Below are 22,842 nucleotides of genomic sequence, written 5' to 3'. Positions count from 1 at the left end.
AGCTACGAAGGTGGCAGCCAAAAGGGGTGGTTTGGGTGGTTGGACTTAGATTGCAAACAATCTGCACGAGCATTGCGACGACGCGTCGTCTGCTGTGAGTTGTAATTCAAAAATCGTGATCTGGGAGGGTGGGTGTTGGGCGTTGGGTGGTGGGTGGCGCACACTGAGCATACGCCAGAGCTGTGCGCGCTGCTCTTCTGTTGCGTTACACAAAAGCGAACTGGACCTACTATAATGTCATGTGCTTAAATAAATAAGTAAATATTTAAATGGGAATATAGTGTAAGCTGTGGTTAAGGCAATTGGGAAATCTATAATATAATTTATGTGAATAACTATGCTTAGCTGACATTAGCAAAAGATCCTTTGCAGCATAGCATTTTCTTGGCAGCAGCGATTACAAATAACGTATTTTTTTTATCGATAATTTAAAGCGTTTTATTTTTGAAAATTTTAAATTCAAGCTTGCTTCATTTTTAAATTGGCTAATAATACTGATGGGTAACTAAATGTTGTTCAAAATGAAATCAAAAATCGCCTATGAAGCAAACACAAATGCTAACTCTAATCTTACATTTGCCATTACTAGCTAAACAAAAAAAGGCTTATCATGCTGGCCATATCTATAAGCGTATCAGATTCGCAATAATCTATATTATTGAGCATTATTTACTTCAATTTAAAGTAGTCCATTTAATTTATGACTATATTTAACTCGGCTCTCTTATAAAAAAAGAGTATTTTATTGACAGGAAGAGTAGTGCGTGCTTAGCCCTACTTCAGTATCGAATTGGCGGCGGCTATCGTGCCTATTATTTTCCGCAATTATTTACACAATGTTTGAGGTGTGGGTGTGCTAGAAAGAGAGACAGAAAGAGAGAGAGAGAAAGAGCAGTGTGTTTTAACATAATAATGCGGCTAAACTGATAACCGGAACCCATTCAAAAGCAAAAGAATATATTGCCAAAATTGATAAGGCCTATCGTGTTATAATAAATATTATTCATACTCGCATTCGCAAAGCCAAAAGAGCAATTCATTTCTGACCATTAGTCGCGCTTGTGCTTTCTGGAGTGCTGTATTATGTCGCCAATCGATCGGAAATATTGCAAAATAGTCTACGTTACCCAACTGAATGTGTCAAATTTGTTTGAAGTATATGAAGCAAGATAACTGAAAGTTATAAATAGAAATATTGAACTAAAAGAGTTTAAGCAAAAAAAGTTCAATGAAAGGCAATATACTAATAGCAAGAAACCGAGAAAATTTAGAAAAACATAGAACTATATATACTTTCGATAAAAGTTTGGTGGAATAACGCAAAAATGACAATCGTATTAAGAGCTTGTTTGATTGTGTTTCTTCTTCATTGGAATATCAACGAGTCAAGTTTTCAGGATGCGGATCTAGTGCCTGAAATTCCTCTTCAAAGTAGTTTACATTTGAGCGAAAATTTAAATAATGCATTTGAAAATGATAACCAAAATACTGAAGGCCCAGAAACCAATACAGACTCCACTGAAGATACAGATATGAACTCGGCATTTGTCAAATACAGCACTGATGATGGGAATACATGTCTTTTGGATAACATTAAACAGGATATACTATGGTGGGCATTTCCTAATGGAACTCTAAAAACCACAAGTGCTAAGTATGGTAAGCACAAAAATAAACGTCACTGATTAAAAATTATAAATTGGTAGCTAATCTACGAATCAACATGCTTTATTTATTATTATACATGTACGTATACTATTTAAGATATTGTACAAGCCTGAGAGAGAGTAAGAACTATAGAGAGAGAGAAAGAGGATGGTTGTGATTAAATAAAGAACTCGCTAGAATTTCTACACATTCGCTAATTGAACGCATTTTGAACATTTCTGATCCATTTTTGCTGATATAAACTTAATGTTTGCTACTATATCAGAAAGTTACACAAATATATTCCGCCTTGAACATAATTGCATGATGAACATCGAGATATGCAGTGATCCGTGGACTGTACTATATTTTTATTTTTTGAAGCCATTGAACATGAGAAATATGTAAAATGCATATATTAAAAGGTACACAATTTTTCAAAATATATTTTTAGCTAATAATTAATTGTAATTACTTTGCATCTTAATTTCTACAGTGAATACTTAAGCCTACGACATATCAATACCTTTTGGGCACCCATGACCCAATAGTTTTTTGTTTCTAAATGATTTCCCACAATATTTGCACTGATGGACAGTCATGTGGCTTTGAAGACTTGAAGTTCTTTTAAATGTTTTCCGACAGAATTTACACTTATAGGGACGTTCTTCGGAATGGATGTGATAATGTTTGCTTAAAGCAGACCCGGTAGGAAACTTCTTTTCGCACCGCTTACACTGATGAATTTTCTTAGCAGTGAGCTTGCGTACCTCTCTAATTTTAGCTAACTTATCTTTCCAATTAGAATATGTGTCTTCTTTCTCAGAGAATGCAATGGGTCCGAGTTCAGTCAAAAGAACTCTATTCTTTTTAATTTTATTTAATTTAACTTTACAAGCATTATTTGTTGCTTGACTATTACCTTTGTTGAGGAAGTTGGGTTTATCTTCTTTGGGGAACTTGTTTCTTTTTGTAATTCCCACATGATTTGAAAATTCGATGGGTACAAGTTCAGTAAGAAGAACTTGATTTTTTGAATTTGTATTTGAATTCATTTCGCAATCAGAATTGGTTGCATATATATTATCTTTTCTGGGAAAGTTGGGTTGATCTTCGTTGGGATGCTCTGTTATTTCTGTACTTTCATCTAAGTTAACATTGCAACTAATTGCTTCAACATGATTTTCGTTGGTTAAATTCTCAGAAGATTCTATAGGTACGAACTCAGTCAAAAGAACTGGATAACTGTCTTGACTACTATCATGGGTATTTCTGTCTATGTCTGTCTGCTCCATTTCCTGTTGCCACTCGTTTTTATCGGAATGCGATTGCATATGTTTCTTGAAAACAATCTCAGTGAGGAAGATTAGAGGACAACTTGGACACTTATAACTAGTTTCCTTGTCATGTAGCTCACTGTTTGAAGGATCACTCGGTTTGAAGGATTTTGAACTTGTGCCAGACGACGTGACCTGCTCTGCGTTCAGATCTTTACTTAGTATAGGAGCATTCATTACATCACCTCCGGCACTCTTTCTACATTCCGGGTGTTTTTCCTTATGTCTTCGCAAATAGTTGTATCTCTCAAAGATCTCGTCGCAGTATTCACATTTATATGATTTGCCTCGCTCATGAATATGAAGATGCCTGTTAAGAATGCTACGATGACTGAAGCGCTTCAAGCACTGGGGACATTCGTATGGAAGTTCACCAGTATGTGAATATATATGCTTCGTTAGATTATCTTTTCTTATGAAATCCTCTCCGCAAATGGAACACTTAAACGGACGTTCGCCGGTGTGTAGACGTGTATGAATAATGAGACTGCTATGTGAAAAATAAACCTTTGAGCAGTAGGTACATGAAAAAGTTTTTCGGTTACAGTTACGAGTATGAATGTCTAAGAACTCCTGAGACGCATAATTTCCTCCGCATATCAGACACTCAAATGACTTCTGTTCATCCGTTTTTTCGGTAGTTAGCTCCTCTTTCTCCTCCTCTTCACACTGCTCATCCATTGCAGTGATAATTTCACTATTTTCAATGTTCGTACTGCTACAGTTACGAGAATGGATGTCTAAGAGCTCCTGAGACGCATAATTTCCTCCGCATATCAGACACTCAAATAACTTCTGTTCATCCGTTTTTTCGGTAGTTAGCTCCTCTTTCTCCTCCTTTCCAGCCTCCTCATCCATTGCAGTGATTACTTCACTATTTTCAATGTTCGTGCTGCTACTCTGTTGCTCATATTCCGCAGGCTCCTCTTTAATCTCAATGGAAGAGTGCAACTCTGTGTTTTCCTCATCGCAGTTGGGGTCACTCTCGACGCTCAACAACTGCCAAAAGTACTCATAGCTTTGTTCACACAAACGCTTGAAACGAAATGCACTTCTGGCAGCTGAGCTGCAGGAGAGGCAAATGTTCTGAGGCAATTGATCATTGAGTTGAATTTCACAAGTAACCAATTCACTCAGCATATCAATCAATGGTGGCTCCATCTCCAGGTGATCCCGTTGATCGAATATATTTACTAGGCTGACATCGTTTCTTGCGCAAATTCGACAAAATTCTTCCATTTTAAGTTTTGTTTTCTAGCGTGAATTGAGAACGCAAACATTTATTCATTAATCGATAAATTGTTGACGGCATCGGTACATCGATAGTATATACTAAGCTGCTTTAGTATCGATAGTATCTCTAATTGCTGTTGGCTTCATTTAATTATTTCAAATTAAATTCATTACAAAATTTGAACGGATGTTCTTTAATAACACATTTAATATATTAACTGTTATTATAAAATCTGAAAATAAGTCTCAATTCATTTTTTTGCAGCTACCAATATGCATTTGGATCTTTCATATGGCAATATCTCAGATGACGAAGAATTGCTAAATAAAACGAGATTCGCTCATAGATATAGACTTCAAAAAGTCGAAGTTTTCTCAGCTGCCTACAATTCACTAAATGCAGTACCATTCCAAACTTTGAACACAATGAGTAAATCATTAAAATATCTATCCCTGCAAGGTAACCAGTTTGCAGCTCTCAACCATGATGTGGAAGGTAAGTAAGCGAAGTTGGTTAGATATTCGACCGACCACAAAGAGTATTGAAAAACACACAGTTATCTGTAGGAACTTTGTTATATTTCAGCAATTGAGCAATTTTTACATGAAACACTAAACACCAACCCAGACAATGGCACACAAATCAATTGTGAGGTTTTAGCCGACAATAATAATAATAATTATGATCTTTATGATCGGGAATGCTCATCATACCATCAAAGCAATAAAAAAATTGACTCTCAAATAAATACACAAGATATTATTTATGAGGAGTACATTCGGAAAATTAAAATAAAACACAAAAGATTCGGCAAGTCAAGTAAGGCATCCATTTAGTCAATTAGTTAATTAATGTATAACCTAAGATTGTATCTAATTGTAATATATTTTTCATTTTCTTGTTTATTCTTTTCAGTGCAAAGTATAGCTTGGGCTACTTTTCCGAGTCTGCCGAATTTGTTGGAGCTCGAGATTAGCAACTGCAGCATTGAGTATGTGAGCAGAAAGGCATTTAAGAATGTGACAAATCTGCGGAAGCTTTTCATATCCAACAACAAAATAATGACTATTGATATTGATACCTTTTACTATATACCTAAACTACAATATTTAGATCTGTCATTTACAAATGTCTTGAACTACAATTATCTGTTCTCGATGCCAACACTTGAGATGATCTTCAATCTAGTATATGGACTAAAAATACATCAAGCCGCGTTCAAGTATTTGCCAGATCTAATTTACTTGGATCTGTCGCACTCGAAAATTACGAAAAATAGTGCCGTTGCCTTTACATATCTTGGCGATAAGCTGAAGTATCTTAGTTTATGCTACACTTCGTTTCCCATGATGAGCAACGGCTTGTTTAAGAATACAATTCTGGAGGGCCTCGATTTATCCGGCAATCCATTTGTTTCGTATAATATTTTGGACGATGCCTTCGATAGCACAAGCGAAACACTGAAATTTCTATTCTTTGAGCACTCCAATCTCAAGGACCTTGACTGGTTGAAACCCCTGAATAAATTGCAATTATTGTCCCTAGCGGGGAACAATATAAATGCCCTCGACGTTGATATATTCAAGTCTCTGGTTAGTCTGAAACAGCTTGACCTGAGCTACAACCACATTGGCAATTGGTATAAAAGTGTCTTCTCCCATAACAAACAACTGAGAGTTCTCAATTTGCGCAGCAACAATGTCAACATGTTGACCACGGAGATGTTAAAGGATTTCGAGTTATTGGAATATTTGAGCTTAGGCAGCAATAACTTCCTCTGTAATTGCAATCTGCGGGAGATCGTTGAGGTAGCTGCTAATAATAACAAAGAAGCCAGCTGCTCCATTGATTATTTACAAACCGCAGCGGATGAGCTAATTTATCAGTTGAATGACAGCAACATGAGTCGATTGAGTAATGTCCTGAACAATCATATTGAATGGGAGCTGTGGAATCGAAAATATATTCCGTTGCTTAACGACAGCTATAAGAACATTAAGGACTTCAAACGCCTCAAGAATATCGTCAAACTGCATTTTGTTTCAAATAATATAAGTAGTAGTCAATGCCCTGTCTCAAGGCCGACCACTGTGAATGATACGAAACTGAAATTTCAATTACTGGACTATGATGCAAAGAACTATTGGTGTTTCAATGAGACGGAAAAGTTGCAGGTGGATGAATTAGTTTGCCAGAGTCGCAACTTAATTGTCCTCGAGAGGGAGCTACATAACGCAATGAAGATCATCACAGCTACAGTTGGCAGCCTTCTCTTCATGTTCATTCTGGGATTTGTAATATACCTGAAGCGTTGGCACATTCACTACTATTATGCCTCACTTAAGTCAGCAGCGCTTTTATCTACTGCTGCTAAAGATAGGATCCGACATCTAGCCGAAAGTGACCCGAGTGTTATATATGATATATTCATTAGCTATTGCCAGAACGATCGACAATGGCTTTTGGATGAGCTGCTGCCAAATGTGGAGAAATCTGGTGATATTTCAATATGTCTGCATGAACGTGATTTTCAGGTTTGTTCAAACTGTCCTCAACCCCAATAGGGCATGATCTAGTTCTATTATCTTGCTTACAGATCGGAGTGACTATATTGGATAATATTATTTCGAGCATGGATCGTTCGCGCTCTCTTATGCTACTAATATCATCAAAGTTTTTACTCAGCCATTGGTGTCAATTCGAAATGTATCTGGCTCAACATCGGTAAGAATTAAAAAAGAGGAAGCTCAACACAAATATCGCATCCCTCATATTTGTGTTGAGCTGGAGTGCACTTTTTATATTTTTAAACATACATTCACAATTCAATTTCATTCTATTCCAAACAGTATCTTTGAAATGAGTAAAGAGCATTTGATACTCGTATTTCTGGAAGACATACCGCGTAGCAAACGTCCGAAAACTCTACAGTACCTAATGGATATAAAGACCTACATTAAATGGCCGAGTAAAGGAAATAAACAGCCATCATTGGAAGAACGGAAATTGTTTTGGAAACGTCTAAGAAAGTCTTTGGAGTCTATTGGCATTGGCACAAAAGATTCCAGAGTCTAAGCGCTGTCTAGATTTTAACATACACAAATATTCTAGTCTGTTTATTAAGTACCTGATATACACATTAATTAATTTTATGAATAATATGAAAACCGCTTGACTTCAGTATATTTTAAGGAATAAGCATTAAATTAGATTAAATTTAATGAATGATTAATGATTGTTGCAGCTTACACTTATCGTTACTAACAATACGGAAAATCTAATCAAACTCAAAAAATACCATCGATAATTTTCCGTAATCGATATGTTATGAGTATACCAGGCATGTTTGCTCTATATATATCGATATAATTGTGACAGCTGTTAAATGGTTTTGGCGCCATTTTAGTAAATCACTATTCGATATTGTTTGGCAATATGGATTTTAATTTAAAGAAACGCGCACGACACGATGTAAAAGTTGAAGTGATTAGCCTGGAAGCTAAGTATCCACACAATGTGATGCTCTACCATTATCCGCCAACAGAGGATATTCACATTGATGAATTCGAGGATCTCGCCTTGGAGCGACTACGCCTGCTGCGAGTTTTCGATCGCGCCACGACAAAGGGATTGCGTATCTTTTCGGACGACTGGAAGGAATACGTGAATGCCGAAATGACCAAAGACGGACTCCGCGGATACCTGCGCATGGGCATGCCCAGCAGTGGTACAAAACACGAAGCTGATGTACAAATGCGTCGGCGTGACTATTTGTCGCACTTCATACTACGCTTAGCCTATTGCCGCTCGGAAGATCTGCAACGCTGGTTCGTGGCACGCGAAATGGAGTTCTTCAAATACAAATTCGCCGCACTTAGCACAGCTGAAATCAAGATGTTTCTGGATGCCAACAATTTTCAAATTCACCCATTGACAGAGGAGCAGAAAGACGAGGTCAAGGACGGCCTCTATGAGAGCACAGTAGGTCAGAGTGTGTCGAAAATCGAACTATTGGAGTTCTACAAAGTGCCCTTCACACAAGTCTTGGATTTGGTGCGTACTAGGCGTTGTTATATCAAAGCGGGATTTGCCTATGTTAACACACATGATATGGTGTCTATTGTCGGCGCCAAGCAACTGGAGGAAATAGAGCTTGGCATGCAGGCAGCTAAGGCTTTTATTGCTGATGTCGAAGCAGACGAGCGCATTGCTCGCATGATTAAATCACTGCATAACTCGTATACGGGCAAGGACTACACAGTGTGCAGAGATGAGTCTGTGCCTATTGAGTCTCTGGATCAGTTATCCAAGACATCCATGCCGTTGTGTATGCGTATGTGCCACGAGCACATACGCAGTCAGCACCACATTAAGCACGGCGGACGCATGCAGTACGGCCTCTTCTTGAAGGGCATTGGTGTGACGCTTGAGGATTCGTTACGATTTTGGCGGGAAGAGTTCACCAAGAAAATGGACGTGGACAAGTTTACGCGTAGCTACGAGTACAACATTTATCACAACTATGGCAAGAAGGGCTCAATGGTCAATTACACGCCTTACTCCTGCCTGAAGATCATCAAGGAGATGGCCGCTCCGGGTGATTGCCACGGTTGTCCATACAAAACAATGGATCCAACCTCGCTGAAAGCCAAGCTCTCTGCGTATGGCCTATCAGCGGGTGGGATTGATGAGGTGATGCATTTCGTGTCCCGCAATCATTATCAATTCGCTTGCGGAAAATACTTCATGCTTACGCACAATTCCACAGTGGAGCCCACAATCAATCATCCAAACAAATATTTCGAGGAGAGCCAAATCTTGATGGGCAATCGACAGAAACGTGCGCCGGGACCTGCTCCAGCAAACAATAAACTTAGAACCGCAATCAAGGGAGGAGCCAACAGATCCATGTTGACTGGCGACGATGACGATGAACTGTGGAGAATAGCTGAAACCCAAGAGAAAGTCTACCAGAGCCAGAAAGGCATTGCAGAGGCCTTCGATGATGATCTAGATCTTACAGAAATAATAGAATAAATACTAAATAAAGCTATTTATAAGTGATCAATGGATTTGAATGCAAGGCGAAGGGAAGGAAAGTTGATACAAAATCAAGCTGCAATATGACAAAGGCTGGATACAGTAAAAAATCCTTAGGAAGACAGCTTGATTTTAAACTAAAATGTAACATATATTTAGCAATTGTTAAAAAACTTGGACTATTGCAATTTACTCAGTAATTTAGAAATGCAACTGGTTTTAGCGCAGTCAGCGATACCTTTCCTTGGTAGATTGTAGTTCTTCCCAAAGGGACTTCGAGCATTCACATCCACGTAGAAAATGCCATTGGCCTTTCTGTTTATCAAGTAACCCATGGTTGAAGTTATGTCAGATTTGCACCTGTGCCATTCAAGCATCTTCCAGGAGCTGCATCGAGTACCCACAAAGCTGCGCTCCTGCTGTGGATAAACACTCTCTGCAAAATACTCAACTGCTCGCGTGTGAGAGCAGCCGATGGTCAGACAGCCAGGCTTTATGGGATGAACACCACCGGGATAGAAGTCTATGTCACCGATTGGATCTCGTTTAGCCAGAATACCATTATTTGTATGTATCACATCTACTAATTCAGCATCCCCTCGCATTAGACCGGGCAGCGACTTTTCATTGCGAAAGCATGGCTTGGCAGGATCCAGAGCTGTAATACGAGACACACGATATCCCGTCAGTTGTTTGAATGTCCGCCCAGCGGTGCCCATGATGTGTGCGCCCAATGAATGACCTATAAAACTTCTGCCTGATATCTAATAGCCCAACAATTCAATGTGAAACTTACCTATCAAATGAATATCAATCAACGGGGAGACTTTAATCAAATGCTGTAAGCCAACAGCTATATGCTCGCCAATGAGATCAGTATTCAAGGCTGACCACTTGTACAAGGTGTCCACATAGTAAGCCGCATCTACAATCTGCAAGTATATTTATTATATATTAGTATATCCACTTGAATTAACATTTTATTATTTACCACAAAATTCACGCGAGGTCTGCACATAAAAGCCCTCGATATCATCGCAATGGTAGCTGAAGCGTTAACCGTATTTGTCCAGCCCGTAGCTAATATAACCAATTTACGATTGCGACGAAATTGCGGATGATTCCAAAGCTTGTCAGCTTTCAGCAAAGGAACACTATAGTTCAGACACGGTGTCATGTACTGAAAGTGCATTTTCGTTATATCCGGCTGAATTTGTGCTGGTACGCCTCCCATAAACAAAGTGGAGGAGCCTGTCAAGCGTTGAGATGGGATACTGAGAGTAGAGGCGGATGTGTTGCTAAATGACAGCCAATAGCTTAATTAGCCCACCAACTTACACAAGCTGTCAATAACAGTGGCAGCCAACTCCAACGGAAACGATGTGAATATATTCATTTTCATGGTTAGGATATCCAGGAGTTTTTCAGAGACACTCGGCCACCAGCTTAACGTTATGTTATTCGACTGTTCAGCAGGCTCCATGCTGCTGATGACTATAATACACAAAATTGTAAAAATAAAGAGCAGGGATCGCATTTTGCAGCATATGAAGTCCGCAATAAACTAATTTTGCGTAAAGTTTTTGAGCTTCTGCACATAGTGGCAAAATTATTGCGAAAACTTTTTTCTTTGTATTATTGCAAAAATGAAAAGAATTTAAGCCGAAGCAAATATACCCTTGCACAATTAGTCATCGAAATATATACCTAAATTAATACAAACGATTTTAAGAACTCAATATCCCCCGAGATAAGATAAAATTGGGTCATAAAACATATGTTCTTTACACTTATAGTTGATTTAACCCAAATACAAATCCAGATTAATGTCAATGCCAGCAGCTGTTTTAAGGTACATTCAACTTTTAGACAGTAGGATTTCGAGTGGGAGCAAGTGTAAGAGTATTGAAATTATACAGATTAAGGGTATCATTGTTTATTCAGAATCTGCTAAAATCATTTAAAATTAACACATAACACCACGGCACTTGCATTCTTTATTTACATCGTCCGAATCTATAATTGAATTCTTGCCAAATGGTGACTTGCTATTCACTTCCAGATAGTAAATACCTCTGGCCTTCTTATCAACTTCATAGCCCATCAATGAGTGGGGAGATTTGCAGACTTTAGCATGCACATCTTTCATTGAATCACATTTGGAAGCGAGGAAGTTCCGCTCCTGGTCTGGATAAACACTCTCGGCAAAGTACTCAACTGCTCGACTATGTGAGCATTCGAGGAATATGCATCCGTTTTGAACTGGATCATCACCACCTGGATAGAAATCGGCATGACCAACTGGCGAATCCTCTCCCAATAAACCAGGATTTGAGTGTATGACATCTACGAACCGGGCAATATCATTGGCTAAGCCATCACTACGGGCTCTGGTTGTAAAGCAAGGCTTGGCCGGATCCAAACCTGTTAGACGATCCACCAGTCGTCCTGTTAAATTTTGATACTGTCGCGCAGCGAACGCCATAATATGTGCACCCAGTGAATGACCTAAAAAATTAGATCGTTAATAATTATATAAATACAGTTTCGAGTTAGTTATTGATCTATGCGAACCGATAAGATGAATCTTGACTGATGGATTGGCATCTGTCAGTTTCTTTAAGCCGATGCTAATGTAGTCCCCAATAATATTGGTGTTCTGCACAGACCACATATAGAGCATATCTAGGTAGCCCGATGTATCTACGACCTTAAGAGAAATATATATAGTATGTATAGATAGAATGTCCATGCCTTAAAGTATACCACGAAATTTATATCGGGGCGACACATGTAAGCCCTTTGTAAAACGTCCCTGGTAACTGAAAACCTGGAATTTGTCAACCATCCAGTAACGACAAAAACAATTTTTGTATTCAGATTAAATATTGCATTCTCCCAGAGAGTTTCGGCTTCCGATATAGGCACTGCATAGTTGCAACACGGTGTTATATAATCAAATTTTAGCTTTGTCAAATTCGCAGCTCTGGGTTCGGGAACGTTGAAAGTCTCTGCAAACTTGATGCCTGTGAATTGATTGATATATGCAGACTTGGGAGTTTATTGTCGTTCATACTCACATTGATTACTAATTAAATCAGTCCATTCTTTAGAAACGATTCCCATATTAAAAACCATATTAATTCCTTTCCCAACTTGTGTGCTCACCCAATGGAATATTGAATTTGCATATATTCCACTGAGACATAAGCAGAAAACAGCTACAGAAAAATATATTCTTTGCATATCCAAGCGATGAGAGTTCCTGCTCGCAATATACGTGTTTCTTAACTGTCGCGCTAAAATTAGAAGCAATAAAAAGTAATCCATCCGATTTGTTTTGCCACTCGGATTAAATTTAATGCACACCATGAAGAGAAAGTGAATTATTTTTTCACACTACATTCACTTTGAGATGAAACTATTCTACATTTCTTATATTATGTGAACAATAAAACATCGAGTATATAAAATTAAATCTAAGCCTAAAAAATTAACTGTATCTCTTTACTACTACGTGCCATGTATTTTACAAATATCTTCGTACTGCACGTTCTCTACAATTCGTCCCTTTAGTGGACCATGCAGTATCTCAATGGTAACACAATATTTGCTTTCATTTAGCTTTTTTAGCAGAGCTTCTGATCCTCTGTAGGCGCCATTTACCACAAGCACTTCCTTGCCCAAGGCAGGTATCACGGTCTCCAGATGAGCCTGGCAATAGAAAATGTTATTAATAAAGTATATGTTATAAGCTTTAGAGCATTTAGGTAATTACCTGGTCAACTTTACACTTTTCCCCGCTGTCCAAGAATTTAATTTTTGCACGATATTTATCTATAACTTCCTGGACCACAGCCTTCTGTTTGTAGAACTTATCGCCCATGGAGCTAGAGATGAATTTAACTACTATATTCGGGTGGAGCCAGTAATCCTTGCGATTCGCACGTTCCTTCTTCATCTCCTCCTGTTTTATGATCTCATCTAGCGCTGACCTGCTAGACTCGACCGGAACTGGCTTGGGTCTTTTAAAGACTTTTTCATCTGGCTGGTCGGCTGGTCGTTTTGTGAGCAACGCTGATTTACCCAGTATCGACTCCGGCTGAAACTTTTTTTCTAATCGTATATCCAGCTTTAGGGGTTGTTCCTCTTCACGTTTCAGTTCGGTATACTTCTCCTGCGCTTCATCATCCTCGCCTTCTTTGGACCTTGCCTTCTTAATTTGTTTCTCAATAAATTCAGTCATACGCTCTTCGTCATCCTTTTCCATTTTCTCCTTGCGTTCGGCTTTCGCTTGGCGTTCCATAGCCTCCGGACTGCGATCAATGTAGGTGACAAACCATCCTTTTTCCGTTTCATCAGCCACCACTTGGCCAGTGCGTCCCAGCCACTTGACATAGTCAGAGAGCGTCAGCCAGCGGGTGGCATTCATGTGAATGTGCTCCTTGTGTGCAATGTATTCCTGATATACTTTATTAGCGTTTGTGCGCTTGGTGCCAAAGCGACGACGCAACAGTTCCATATAGCCATCGGAGAACTCCTTTGAAAAGTTGTGCAGAAATTTGCCAGGCGAATCCGCAAAGAGAAGCAGCTGGCGCTGATGCGACTCGCTCATTGTATGGCATTTAAAACCATTTTCATCGCGGCACTGTTTCTCACACATCTGACAATACCAGCGCAGCTTCTGCAATCCCTTGGCCTTCATCTTGTTGGCCAAGTACTTGGGCGTACCAACTTCAGCGCGACCCATGTTTCCACTTTATTTGTAATTTTTAAATGATTTAAACAAAACGAGAGATGTAAATAATTCTACAACTGCTAGTTCCGCTGCCCTTAAACCATATGATATGTAGTTCCACAAGTGAACAGGCAGTGAACTTGTTGCTAGGCGATAACAGTTATTTTGAACATAGTATTAATCGCACTGTAATCGATTACCAATTTTTATAATGAAGATAATTGGGTCACACAATTTTTTTTTATCAAAATACATAGGCGCATTTTTTAAAGATTAAATTTAGTATATAGTGAAATATAACTCAAGATGTTCACATTTTCACTAAGCTATCAATCGTATTTACCTTATTTTGATACCGGTTAGATTATGCAAAAAAAAAAAAAATTCGCATTTTACTTGTATATTTTAAAAAATACTTGCATATTATAATAAATAAATTGATAATTACTAGTCATTCGACACTAAACTTGCTTTGTGCACGATAAGAGTGGAAAGTGCTTGATTCAATAATTGCAGGTATAATATACCTGAGCAAACTAACAAATGCGATTGTATGGCTGACTTCGATAAGATATAATCCACAGACCGGCGTAGAATAGGTAGATTCTATAATCTTATTTCAAGCCACAGACACTAGGTACTTAAGAAAAGGTTCACCCTAATGTTGTGGCATACCGGCACGAACACAGGCCAACATGCATATATACGCCTGTAGGTGCCTATGTATATACACATATGTATATTGACGCGTGTATGTACTATGGTTAATTAATTTACAACTTTAACAAGCATTCAGCTCGAACTGAGTTCCAATGCAGCGATACGGCCAATCAGTTCGCATTCCCAGTTGAGTAGCGGTTGGCGAAGGTTCGATCGGAAATATAGTGAAATGGATGGCGAAAGTGAGACTACTGCCTCAATTGTCGATGGCGTTCGCATGAGGTTAATGGACGATTGGAGGATTCTACAGAATGTCTTCAAGCTGGTGCAGCGCGAGGAGACTATCTGTGCCGATCCACAACAATGGCAGCAACAGAAAATAGTCGATTTTATGCAGCCAGACGAGCTGAAGGTGAGTGCCCCCGTCCTTCCTATCCGAGGTCTAGACGTCCGCCTCGTCAAAGTAGCCGAGACAGTTCCCGATAAGCGACTTTTATACTCATCATTGAAAGAGTTCACTATGCAGTTGCTTGATCATTTTAATGATTTGCTGTTTTAATCTTTATATGCACATATTCAACCATGAAACGTCTTTTCTATCATTACAATGTAATACATTATATATTTCTATGTATGTATGTATATTTCATAGAAACATATTAATCTGACTATTAAGGAAAAGGAAACATCCACACTCTCCGACATTGAAGAGATCTGTCAACAGGTAATTAAATATTCTGTAAAAACCTCACATGGACGCTTCCACAATCAACTATTTGGTCAAATGGATCCCTTTGGATTGGCTGGCTCCTGGCTGACTGAGGCATTGAACACGAGCTCGTAATATGTCAAACATATATATGACCTTAAGATATTTTAAATGGCTGCTTTTCTAGTTATACTTTTGAGGTTGCACCAGTCTTTAGCCTGGTCGAGACTGAGGTCATATCAGCGGTCTGTAGATTAGCCGGTTATAGCCATGGCGATGGCATATTTGCGCCTGGCGGGTCCGCATCAAATATGTACGGCCTGGTTCTGGCTCGTTATAAACGCATTCCATCAGTGAAGTCTTCGGGCATGTTTGGTATTCGACCTCTAGTGATTTTTACGTCCGAGGACTCGCACTACAGCCTGAAAAAGGCTGCCCACTGGTTGGGTATTGGGGCCGACAATTGCATAGCTGTGCGCACGAATGCTAAGGGACAAATGGCATTAGACGATTTGGAGGGCAAGATTAAAGCAGCCAAGGAGTCCGGACTTGATCCATTCTTTATCAATGCAACAGCAGGCACAACTGTGCTGGGCGCCTTTGATGACTTGGACGGCATTGCTGATGTGGCACAACGTTACGGCCTCTGGATGCATGTGGACGCCTGTCTAGGCGGTGCTGTATTGCTCGCCTACAAGAATCGCTCACTGCTGAAGGGCCTACAACGCGCCAACTCCTTTGCCTGGAATCCACATAAGACACTTGGTGTTCCGTTGCAATGCTCCTTATTCCTTACCAACGAATCGGACTTGTTAGCACGCTGCAACAGCATTGAGGTCAACTACCTTTTCCAGCAGGATAAGTTTTATGATGTTACTTACGACACCGGCAACAAGAGCATTCAGTGTGGCCGTAAAATCGATGCCTTCAAGTTTTGGCTAATGCTTAAGGCACGTGGTTACGGGCTGTATGGACACTTGGTTGATCATGCCATTGAAATGGCACGCTTACTCGAGCAGAAGCTGCGCGCACGTCCTGATCGATTCAGACTTGTCCTCGATCAACATGAATACTCCAATGTTTGCTTTTGGTACATTCCGAAAGCGATGCGAGTGCCCAGCTCTGAGGAGAATGAAGATTGGTGGGCGCGTCTGTATACCGTAAGTATGAGCTGCCAGATGCGATCGAATCGTTGCCAACATCTCTTCCAATAGGTTGCACCGAAAGTCAAGGAACAAATGGCATATAGTGGCACCTTGATGATCGGGTATTCACCGCTAAGTAGCCGCCAGTTGGGAAATTTCTTCCGTATGGTGTTCACTTGTTTCCCTGTGCTCGAAGCTGCAGAGTTGGATATAATATTGGATGAAATCGAACGTCTGGGCGAGCTCTGACAGTGCTGAAATGCATATTTAATTAGAAATCTGTTTATAATCTGACAATACTTTACCCAAAACAATGAAAAATAAAGAAAAAATTATAATACAAATTTGATGCTTCAAGTAAAACGGTTTCTTTTTTATATATGGTTTCTCTTGATTTAACATTTTATCTTTGTTCTTTTTTTTTCTTTTTTTTAATTTATGGTATTTGTATTATTTGCAATTTTACTTTTATTCGCCAACAACGTTAAATGGAAGAAGGATTGTGTGTGTGTATGTGTTTGTGTGTTCTTTTCGTATTATTAAAATATTCTATTTTATATTGTTTTCGATTGTTTTCTTTCTTTTATAAATCAACAGAATTCAATTTGCGGTCTCATTAATTGATTAAAACAGTGTGAAATTTTCTAGTAGTCATCTAAATCGAAGCAGTCGTTGTCCAATTCATCGAGCTGCATACTCTGGAAATCCACTTTGTAGCGCAAGATACCTGTGGGAAGCATTAGCAACATATTAAATATTATCAAATAAAAATTATCAAAGAGATCAAATAAATCAAATGAGCACAGAACACATTGTAATTGAAAGGATAAAAGCGAAAGTGCAACAAAATAAGCGAAAATAAATCAAAATAATAGCACAACACATTGTTAGACAGAAATACAATATTAATAAATGGTTTAGCATATTCAAGTATTTTTTATAAATATTTCGACAATTATTGTTCAGAAATTCTTTGTGTAAGAATCAAATTAAATAAAAATTAGCTTAACAGAATGAAACCCAACAGCAAAATTTAAATTAAAATACAAAATCAGCAAAGTGCTTTGCAAACAGTTTGGAATAGAAGAGTGAATGACTTGAATATAAATTAGGATATAGAGAGATTCTTTGGTATTCCAGTTCCAGTGGTTAGGGTAGAGCTCATCAACGGCATCATGAAGTCGGGACTGATGGAACCTCCAAATTTATGCATAAACAATTTCGATAGTAATTTATAAGCAGTTATTTTTTTTACGTTGTCGGGAGGTGTCAATTTTTTATTTATTTACGCTTATTCAGGTTTTGTATGTTCAATTATTGTTTTTATTTCTGTGTGTTACTTTTGGTTTTGTGTTATTAGAATTTTACGCGTTTAACTTGTGTCAAATGAAAACAAAGAAGTTGTCTATGTAAATACTTTAAATGCTTCTCAAATACGAGTATATATCTGCATAATGCCACGTTTTCTAGTGGACCTATTTGAACGAGACTCATTAAACAATTTAAATGATTTCGCCAAGTTGCGCTATGGCTTCAAAATATATATCGAGATTTCTAACAGTCGCGCGAATGTGTTAAATACGAGTAAATCAAGTATTATTCCTGCTATACTCGCATGTACATATATTTGTAAAGATTTATGGCCTGGATTCTTTATCTATTTTATGTGTCACGGCAAGAGCTCAACTAATTTGAATATTTACTTTTCTATTTCAGATTAAATGTAATACACAAACATGTGACTATTCCAATAAATGCCGGAATCAATCAAATTAAAATTTGTTCGAACCGAAGGCTTAAATGAAACATAAATCTAAGAATAATTTTAATATGTATATAGATTTTATGGGCCACATCGAATTACGCGAAGGGATATCAATTAATGTGTTTGTTTGGAATCATTTGTTAAAAACTATGCGTCGAGTAAATTGGTTCCTATCAAGTTTTGAACAATTTATGGCGTTTCAGAAGAAATCAAATAAAGTATTTCGTGTGTATTCAGATCCGAGAATCTATGCAGTGCGAATGCTTTCTTTTTCTCATTTCATTTCATTTTTCTCTTCCTTTTCTTTTCTTAATAATCATCTAGATCAACGTCCTCCAGTGGCTCATCAGCTTGTAGCGATTGAAAGTCTACTTTATAGCGCAATATGCCTATATATATAGATTGAATTAATTTAAATAACAAATATATACATAAATATAAGTATATATATATATATATATATATATATGTATATTAAAACAAGTAAAGTTTGATGGTTATGCACAAGAGCGTCGTCAAGTTGACCAAGTTACATTTAGAGTTATGTTTAAAAGCAGCATGAAGGAAGAGGAGTGGAAACAATAGATACGTAATTAATTGTTTAGCTTACACTCGCACTATATACAGATATTTAAAAAATATATAAACCAGAGGCTGTTTGTCAACTACTTACCGCCAATGCCACCGAAACCTCGCACAAACTGGCTGCCCTCCTGAGATTTGTCCGTAATTATCTCAAGGGTGGCTCCAAACATTTTATAATTGTTCGCCAGCCATTCCAGAAGCGGTTGAGACTCAATTAACTCCATTTCAACTCCGCTCTGTAACAATTGAGTTTCAATTAGAGTTTTGTTTTAAATATGCAATTTTTAATCCGCGCACCTCCTTGTCCGTGAAGTGAGACTTATCTTTTTCCTGCTCGGGCGTCAAATGTAATACTGTCGTTGACGTCGAGTTCGCATGATTCTTCAGTACGTAGCGTTGTATATCCAGATTTTCCCAGCAAATCAAGGTTTCCACAGACCCCAGCTCCAATGCTCGCAAAGTATCTTCAACACCGAAACAGTATTTGCCAGTATCCTTAATATAAACATTATGATTAATATTAATAAGTTTTTTTGTTGTATTATTTACTTACTTGAGAAATTTCATCAAAGTAACGACCAATAAGTTTCTTTTCCTGTATGAATTTGACATTCTGCAACGATTCAGCGGCTAATTCGATCGCCTGATTGAAACCGTTCTCGCCACCATAGGACACGTCCACCAGCTTAATCACTTTTGATTGTAAACGCTGTAATTGTAGAAAAATATATTAGTTTACATGAAAAACATATACTGTATAGTATTGCATACGTTTCTGTTGATCATTCAGGATAACAATTGGGCTCCACTGGCTGCATGACTGACGATTTGAGAGCTATAGCGATTGAGCTTACGTAAACTTTGCTAGACGCATTTAACTGTGTGTCGGTCGGTGAGGCCAGTGGAAGTAGCCCTTGGGATCTAGCTATGCTTGAGCAGTGTTGGATTACTTACAGGATCAAACATGTCCGATTGGCTGAGCTCAGTTTTGAAGTCCGCACTACCAGCCAAAATGAGGCCAGCAATGTTTGGCTTGTCATTCGTAATGAACAGCTGTGTGGCAACCTCGGCCACCTTGCGCACATAATTGTGCCGCTTCTCCATACGCAGACGGGCGAAACGAAGCGCAGACTGACCACCACGCCCGTGCTTCTTCGGCAGATCGACAGTGAATTTGTGAAGCACCTCGCGCGTATTACCCTGCAGGGTGCCAAAGAGAGCGCCGTTACCATCCATCACAATGAAGCCGAACTTGTTGTCGTCGGCAAGCAGGGCAGTGAGTGCCTCCGTATGGAACTTGTTGTCACACAGATACAATGAGGTATTAATGGGCTTGAATGGCTCAAAATCAATGTTCACTTTCTTCTCTTTGCCCTCCTCTGTGACAATTGTGCCGCAATAAATGACTAAACCATTGGGAGGCACTACAAGACAAAGCATTAATCATTAATTGACTGATATTAGTACTAGATAGAGTCAACAACTTACCTTTGGTGTATAACTTAAGTCTGTGCTGCACCGACGTGATTGCGCCCAGGACGGAAAGGCGATTGACACGCGACTTGATGTTGGAGGCCGTACCAAATTCATCGGCCAACATTTTGCTGACGCGAGAAATTTGATCTTTAGGCGGAATAATCAATGAAATCATGCTGGTGCCATTTCTGCAAAGAAAATATACAAAATGCATTTAATATATAAAGCTACAAAAGTTAATTTAACATTTATATTTAAAAAAAAAAGAAGAATGGAGAAAGTGATCCAAAAAAACACCACAAATATTATGTTACTTTTCCGAAAAGATCGATTACAAACAACTTGTAATGACTGAAAAGAAATATTGAAGAGCAATGGGAGAAAACATCGCTAGTAGTTGTTATCAACATATATAAATCAAATACGATCACTATCTACCAATTCGAACACAAGCACACTTTAACCTATCGATATGCAGATCAAGTGCATACGATATTTTTTTTATGTGACATCTCTACCTGGCACAATGCCGTCGCTTCAGGTGGCTAGCACTCGTTGTGAATGTCAAATTGCAGCACCTCGCAAGATTGATTTGTTATGGTTTGCAAATACAAATTTGACCTTTTTACAGTAAACCAAATCATGAATATTTTAACAGAAAAAAGAGATAGAGACAGAGAGTATACCATCTGTATATTAATGCAAATAAATTGTTAATGCAACTTTTCGTTGCTAAATTCAATATGCAAAACGAAAGCATTTCTCACCAAATAAAAGCATTGTTTAGTTTTGGTGCCAGCAAGGCATTAGCATTAGCATTAGCTCCACGCATTACTCACAACTCGATTGCTTTGTTGCCTCAGACTGTCTGGTTTGAACTGATAAAAACCTGACAAAAACGTGTTGCTCTCCCCACAATGTATTTTTGCGAAAATAAGAGCGCGAAAGAGCGCCAATAACACACTCCAATCGCTGAGAGCCGTTTGAGCAATGCGTGTTTGTGTGCTTGTGTAGGTGATTGTGTGGGGCAACGCCACACAGAGCAATAGGGCTTTTGTTTGTTACCAATGCCAGCCACGCATCTCAATCAAAGTGGTTTGATCCAAAACATTACTATTTCTAACCAATTCAAACAAGATATTGATCACATTGCTACGTAAGGAGCTGCAATACCTAAAGTAAATCAGCTGCAAGATAATTTATACTCTTTGATGACCCACTCCCTTTTTTTCGCACTTTCATCGCCAATTGACGGCCGACAACATGGGGTGAGTCCAAAATAACAATCGGATATTCGACTCACTCCCCTCCTTTTCGGTGTACAGCGACGGCGCGCTGCAAGGCTAGCTTCTGCCCCCCTAACCCAATACTTTCGTATGTACCAACATATATCAACAGAAAAAATAACAAATTCCAGTTGACAAAATATGAGAACTACGTGCTATATAGGCTGGCTTACTTACCCACGTGCCATCTCGAGGCTTTTGATGAGCTTCTTTATTTTCCATATTTCGACATTGCGATCAGCAGACGTTTCTTCGCCAGACATTTTGCGTATTTATTGCTATTTATTTACGGTCCTTTGTGCAAATTGGGAATCAAAAGAACGGGTCTGTGGCCTGTGCTCCTTTATTTGCCTTTGTAGACTATTCACTTGCACTGCCAGAAGTGGAAATGTAACGAAAATTGTTGTTTTCAATTTAAGTTTCAGTTTTGTGATTGTGTTGCCTTTTTTGTATTCACATTCACGTTCTTCCTTTTAACGTGGTTGGCGATGAATACACTAAAAAATAATTACATACAAAACATAAATATGTATATGTTTTTGTAGATGTATATGTAGATGCATATGTAGATGTAGATGGATATGTAGGTGTAGATGTTGTGTACATGCATATGTAAGTAATATAAAGAAAGCTGAAGCAAAATACGTAGACAACTGATAGAAAGTCTAATCGGAAAGGGTTATTTACAATTTTGGATAAAGTTAAAACACAGCTTTTTCAAATTTGAGTTTCTTTTTCATAAAACGATATCAAAATAATATTTAAACTTGAGTTGAAAATCAAATTCATTATTTCACTTCACTAAGGAGAGAATGAGAGCAGAAGACTAAACGCGAATAAGAGAGCGGGAGCGGGGCTCCAAAGGTGACGTCGACACAAAAATCATTTCGCAAGCACATACAAAATTAATTAAGTAACCCAAATAAGTTGGAATTTAATAGGTATCGCGTTTTAGAAGACCTTGTTGCACTTTTTTGATATTAGTAATATGATTTAAGCTATTATAATTGAAATATAAAACTTTTTACGTACAACGTGCGCACAAAACCCACTCGGATCTAGTGTGACCGAATGTTGAAAAGAAATAAATACTGAAAGCCAGCGATTCAGCTCATATTTGATTGGACTTGGTTCCATTTCCTATGAATTTCTTTTAAAAATGCAAAATTTTCGAAATTTGGGTTATTTTAATTTATTGAATTTTGTATACTGATAAATTG

General features: G+C 38.3%; 8 protein-coding genes across 11 annotated transcripts; 3 read left to right on the top strand and 5 right to left on the bottom strand.

The window, feature by feature from the left end:
- Window positions 1–262: 262 nt before the first annotated feature.
- Window positions 263–7,439, top strand: LOC6582551 (toll-like receptor 2). Of its 3 annotated transcripts, XM_032731382.2 has the most exons (6): window positions 263–1,659; window positions 4,483–4,713; window positions 4,804–5,037; window positions 5,134–6,752; window positions 6,815–6,942; window positions 7,068–7,439. In XM_032731382.2, the coding sequence occupies exons 1-6, from the start codon at window positions 1,326–1,328 to the stop codon at window positions 7,291–7,293; spliced, it is 2,772 nt and encodes a 923-aa protein (XP_032587273.1). In that variant the 5' UTR covers window positions 263–1,325; the 3' UTR covers window positions 7,294–7,439. The 3 variants fall into 3 exon arrangements, with proteins under 3 accessions (XP_032587273.1, XP_002008252.2, XP_032587274.1); XM_002008216.4 differs by lacking the exon at window positions 4,804–5,037 and having other exon boundaries at window positions 264–1,659; XM_032731383.2 differs by lacking the exon at window positions 263–1,659 and having other exon boundaries at window positions 4,610–4,713; window positions 4,785–5,037.
- LOC6582552 (zinc finger protein 91) lies at window positions 1,990–4,281 on the bottom strand. Its single transcript, XM_002008217.4, has one exon. It carries the CDS (start codon window positions 4,221–4,223, stop codon window positions 2,157–2,159), a length of 2,067 nt encoding a protein of 688 aa, XP_002008253.1. The 5' UTR covers window positions 4,224–4,281; the 3' UTR covers window positions 1,990–2,156.
- A 148-nt stretch (window positions 7,440–7,587) lies between the features above and the next one.
- On the top strand, window positions 7,588–9,282 carry LOC6582550 (DNA primase large subunit). The gene has a single exon (XM_002008215.4). The coding sequence runs from the start codon at window positions 7,654–7,656 to the stop codon at window positions 9,253–9,255; it is 1,602 nt and encodes a 533-aa protein (XP_002008251.1). The 5' UTR covers window positions 7,588–7,653; the 3' UTR covers window positions 9,256–9,282.
- A 116-nt stretch (window positions 9,283–9,398) lies between these two features.
- Window positions 9,399–10,512, bottom strand: LOC6582549 (vitellogenin-1). Its single transcript, XM_032731274.2, has 3 exons — window positions 10,250–10,512; window positions 10,055–10,190; window positions 9,399–10,000 (listed from the first exon to the last, which is right to left on the bottom strand). The coding sequence occupies exons 1-3, from the start codon at window positions 10,490–10,492 to the stop codon at window positions 9,438–9,440; spliced, it is 942 nt and encodes a 313-aa protein (XP_032587165.1). The 5' UTR covers window positions 10,493–10,512; the 3' UTR covers window positions 9,399–9,437.
- A 666-nt stretch (window positions 10,513–11,178) lies between these two features.
- On the bottom strand, window positions 11,179–12,630 carry LOC6582548 (phospholipase A1 1). Its single transcript, XM_002008213.4, has 4 exons — window positions 12,339–12,630; window positions 12,025–12,284; window positions 11,833–11,968; window positions 11,179–11,766 (listed from the first exon to the last, which is right to left on the bottom strand). The coding sequence occupies exons 1-4, from the start codon at window positions 12,628–12,630 to the stop codon at window positions 11,225–11,227; spliced, it is 1,230 nt and encodes a 409-aa protein (XP_002008249.3). The 3' UTR covers window positions 11,179–11,224.
- LOC6582547 (DNA/RNA-binding protein KIN17) lies at window positions 12,593–14,121 on the bottom strand. Its single transcript, XM_002008212.4, has 2 exons — window positions 13,037–14,121; window positions 12,593–12,972 (listed from the first exon to the last, which is right to left on the bottom strand). Exons 1-2 carry the CDS (start codon window positions 14,006–14,008, stop codon window positions 12,772–12,774), a joined length of 1,173 nt encoding a protein of 390 aa, XP_002008248.1. The 5' UTR covers window positions 14,009–14,121; the 3' UTR covers window positions 12,593–12,771.
- A 676-nt stretch (window positions 14,122–14,797) lies between these two features.
- On the top strand, window positions 14,798–16,873 carry LOC6582546 (cysteine sulfinic acid decarboxylase). The gene is made up of 4 exons (XM_002008211.4): window positions 14,798–15,068; window positions 15,309–15,496; window positions 15,553–16,525; window positions 16,580–16,873. Exons 1-4 carry the CDS (start codon window positions 14,886–14,888, stop codon window positions 16,757–16,759), a joined length of 1,524 nt encoding a protein of 507 aa, XP_002008247.1. The 5' UTR covers window positions 14,798–14,885; the 3' UTR covers window positions 16,760–16,873.
- An 87-nt stretch (window positions 16,874–16,960) lies between these two features.
- On the bottom strand, window positions 16,961–22,752 carry LOC6582545 (eukaryotic peptide chain release factor subunit 1). 2 transcript variants are annotated; one of them, XM_015162502.3, is made up of 8 exons: window positions 22,655–22,752; window positions 21,800–22,119; window positions 20,349–20,524; window positions 19,815–20,284; window positions 19,414–19,569; window positions 19,158–19,355; window positions 18,949–19,096; window positions 16,961–17,237 (listed from the first exon to the last, which is right to left on the bottom strand). In XM_015162502.3, the coding sequence occupies exons 2-8, from the start codon at window positions 21,883–21,885 to the stop codon at window positions 17,155–17,157; spliced, it is 1,317 nt and encodes a 438-aa protein (XP_015017988.1). In that variant the 5' UTR covers window positions 21,886–22,119; window positions 22,655–22,752; the 3' UTR covers window positions 16,961–17,154. The 2 variants fall into 2 exon arrangements, with proteins under 2 accessions (XP_015017988.1, XP_015017987.1); XM_015162501.3 differs by lacking the exon at window positions 16,961–17,237 and adding an exon at window positions 18,580–18,664.
- Window positions 22,753–22,842: the final 90 nt, after the last annotated feature.

The sequence above is a fragment of the Drosophila mojavensis genome, unplaced genomic scaffold (genome assembly GCF_018153725.1).
Source record: "Drosophila mojavensis isolate 15081-1352.22 unplaced genomic scaffold, ASM1815372v1 contig_74, whole genome shotgun sequence".
NCBI lineage: Eukaryota > Metazoa > Arthropoda > Insecta > Diptera > Drosophilidae > Drosophila > Drosophila mojavensis.
This window is presented reverse-complemented; position numbering and strand designations above follow the sequence as displayed.